This window comes from Trachymyrmex cornetzi, unplaced genomic scaffold (genome assembly GCF_001594075.2).
Source record: "Trachymyrmex cornetzi isolate Tcor2-1 unplaced genomic scaffold, Tcor1.1 scaffold1121, whole genome shotgun sequence".
NCBI classification, from domain to species: domain Eukaryota; kingdom Metazoa; phylum Arthropoda; class Insecta; order Hymenoptera; family Formicidae; genus Trachymyrmex; species Trachymyrmex cornetzi.
The window spans coordinates 243,402-246,939 of record NW_017295678.1 but is presented as its reverse complement, the minus strand read 5'-3'; the positions used below and the strand labels follow the sequence as shown (position 1 = coordinate 246,939).

The window sequence follows — 3,538 nt, the reverse complement described above, 5'->3', positions numbered from 1 at the left end:
AAATCGGTAACTAGTAACGGTAACTTGTTACTTTTTCTACTCGGTAACGAGTAACTGTAACTTGTTACTTTTAAAAAGTAACTTTCCATTCCCTGATAATTTCATCTGTTAGCATTAGATTAAACTGACTCACTGTGTTTAACGCTGACTGGCCGATATATTCAGATGACCGTTTGCTCAGTATTATCATGTTTGTGATGCAGTATCATTGTAAACATTGTGAGCCTCCTTACGGATAATTATCAATAATTTCCAATTAAATTTTAATTATATTTAGTTTATTATTCAATTCTTTCTTTTTATCTCTTTACAGGAAATATATCTCCTGACGGCTAAGAATTATTCGAACTTCTGATTATGGGGGAGCTCACAATGCTAAGACATTGCTTGGTCTTCTTAGGATTTTTGTTATACATAATTATCTCTGAGAAGGGCTCAAAAGTGAGCCGAAACATGTAAGAGTGTTTGTTTGTAATAAAGAAGTTTTACTTCCTATATTGTTGGAATATGCGTAATTTTATCTTCGCCTGACTCCTATTGCCCTTTTCTTTCAAGTTTTTTTATATATATTTATATAATGATTATACATAAAACATTTTTTACCAAGATATATTGTATAATGATATCAGTACTACCAGTAATTATGCTATTGTTGCAGTTCAAAAGTCATTTTAGTGTTTCCAGAACAGCTTACAAAATAGTAGACATGTATGTATCCTCCTGCATAAATCCTTACGAATTACGCAATATTTTATGTCATCAAATATAGCGGCAAATGTGCTCTATAAAACCGCACTAAGGTTGAAACACGTGTTTAGCTGTGAGTGCAAGAAACTCGCACTTTCGGCAACCTCAAGCAGTGCTGCTGCCACTGAAGGAGTTTTTGGTGTGCATTCAGTGCGGCCCAGCGAAAACCGCTATTGAATATAAATTCATCACTATACTAGGTCAGTTTTCATTTCTCGAATACGACAATTTGAACGCACTAATACAGTGCGCACAACCCGAATGTGTGACACTGAAAAAGTTTGCTTTCAGTGTGTACTAGTGCAGTCTTGAGTGCAGTCTATCGATTTCGCTACTAATTTCATATGCCATTTTTTTATCGTTATCACAATTTTCCCAGACTTTACGGCCTTATAAATGTTATTTTTCTCTTTCATATACATTAAGAAACGTGGAATTAATTTTTTAAATTTCAACTCAGGACCATTTTTAAATACTCTCTTTTGTAAATGCTGCAATACGATTCTAAAAATTTTTTCTGTATACATATATAGTTTATGTATATTTAGTACTAGGATATAAATGTTTTGTAATGTTTTATTACATTAGCGCTTTATAAAGATACATGTAAAATTTTTATGTAAAAAAAAACTGAGGTATAAATAAAATATGCCTTAATCTTGTAATTGCTATCTTGTAATTATTTTTTATTTGTATCTTCTTGACAGTCATTCTGACTCTCTTTTTTACAATGTATTGTGACTGTCCGATTAAAATTATGTAATTTAAAATCTATTGGTTTATCATATCCCATTATACGAATATAATGACTGGAGTCATAGAAAAATTTTTGTTCTAAAAATAAAGGGATATTCTTTATAATGCAATTTGTAAACATTCCATTTACATCAGGTACTACTACATCCTCTGGTGTAAATGTGAGCTGAAATATAATTCATTATTACATGAAACATAAAAGTATACTACAGAAATATACTATATGAAATTTACATACCTTTTTTGTTCGAGCGAACAAACTGTAAGTATTTGCAATGTATATATCTTCTTTCGCATTATAATACAAATATGTTACATATTTTTTCGTTATCATATGTATTAATAAAGGAGTAGTTATAGCAAAAAATCCAATACATGCAAATAATCCTAAAACGACTCCTATATTATCATTTTCTATAGCTTTCAAGTAAAGAAATGGCTGAACCATTAAGCCACCGGAAGAGGTTAATAATGAAAAAAGTTTGAGAAATTTAATTTGTTTGGTTAAAGGTCCATAATAAATCTCAGTTCTTTCAATAGTTTTCTGATAATCTTGAGAGAAAGAATTCATATTATGAAAGAACTTTATATTATGTGTTGCAGAACATCTCTACAAAATTTAAATTTCTTTAATGTTATGAAAACATTTTAATCATTGTAAATAATTTGGTAAATGTTAAGAAAACTCTGTTTATCTCAAATTTTGATAAAAATATACTTAATTGATGCGTTTTCGCATAAAAATAAAGATTTATCAAAAAAAAAGTGTCGCTCTGTTCCATGAACCGAGATATTAATCCTTAAAGTCAACGACTATTCAGATTAGAAAATATCTCAGTAGTTCACTACTTTAAAAACACAAATTCATCGCTTTAAAAACACAAATTCATTGCTTTATAAACACAAATTCATTGCTTTAAAAACACAAATTCATTGTTTTAAAAACATAAATTCAGTGCTTTAAAAATACAAATTCTTTGTGAAAGTAGTGAATTTATGTTTTTAAAGCAATGATTTATCGCCGTTCTACAATGTGCTTTTGGTTTCCTGTTTCTTGTTGCTTGTCTCTTACCTTCTTGATCAAAAAGGTAGAACAGCCATTATTGTTTTAAAAACATAAATATACTGCATTAAAAACATAAATTCTCTACTTTCAAAACAAATCTTCTGCTAAAGCAGTGAATTTGTTTCTTAAATTTTCTTAAATTTCTTGAATTTGTGTTTCTTAAAGCAGGTATTCATTGTTTTAAAAATAAAAATTCATTGTTTTAAGAACACAAATTCTTCACATTAAAAACAAATTTTCTGTTAAAACGGTGAATTTGTATTTTAAAGGCAGTGAATTTTTTTAAAGCAGTGAACCACTGCTATGACAGATTTCCTAACCTGAATTGTCAACTTTAATATTTCGTTTCGTGGAACAGAGCGACACTTTTTTCTTGTCGAATCTTTATTTTTACGCGCATCGATTCAGTGTATTTTTATCAAAATTTGAGGTGAGCGGGATCTTCTAACATTTTTATCAATAATTTATTTCAAAAATAATCTGCTTAAATACAAAAATTTATTCTAACCTCAAAATTATAATCACGTATAATACAAGACAAAATGCGGCATTTCAAATGATTAAAATCCTTAATAACAAGTCCCTTTTGACTATATGCACAAGCTCGTAATATAAATGTCATATTTATAAATAACAGTTTACAACTTTTATGATACTTCAATTGATTCGAACCGTTCATTAAATACAGAGTAAGGACACCAAACCTGGGTCACCCGTCACCGACGAGATGCTTGGCTGTTCGACTTGCTTAAGCCCATTATAACAGTTTACAACTTTTATGATACTTCAATTGATTCGAACCGTTCATTAAATACAGAGTAAGAAGGACACCAAACCTGGGTCACCCGTCACCAACGAGATGCTTGGCTGTTCGACTTGCTTAAGCCCATGACATATACAAGAACGTAAGGCCGTAACACGCAAGCAGTAAGTGAATTGACCAATCACAGCAGAGACCGTAAGGCCAGT

At 30.2% G+C, this 3,538-nt stretch overlaps 1 protein-coding gene across 1 annotated transcript; it reads right to left on the bottom strand.

The window, feature by feature from the left end:
• Positions 1-1,419: 1,419 nt before the first annotated feature.
• On the bottom strand, positions 1,420-3,279 carry LOC108764104 (transmembrane protein 70 homolog, mitochondrial). Its single transcript, XM_018512150.1, has 3 exons — positions 3,078-3,279; positions 1,742-2,113; positions 1,420-1,669 (listed from the first exon to the last, which is right to left on the bottom strand). Exons 1-3 carry the CDS (start codon positions 3,246-3,248, stop codon positions 1,427-1,429), a joined length of 786 nt encoding a protein of 261 aa, XP_018367652.1. The 5' UTR covers positions 3,249-3,279; the 3' UTR covers positions 1,420-1,426.
• Between the last annotated feature and the right edge of the window lie 259 nt (positions 3,280-3,538).

Bases quoted from the DNA above. Each gene is read 5' to 3' on its own strand.
- LOC108764104 (XM_018512150.1), bottom strand. From the start codon at position 3,248: ATGAACGGTTCGAATCAATTGAAGTATCATAAAAGTTGTAAACTGTTA. The intron at 2,114-3,077 runs GTTAGAATAAAT...TAAATTTTGTAG, and splicing joins TACGTGATTATAATTTTGAG to AGATGTTCTGCAACACATAA. The intron at 1,670-1,741 runs GTATGTAAATTT...ATTATATTTCAG, and splicing joins TGTTCGCTCGAACAAAAAAG to CTCACATTTACACCAGAGGA.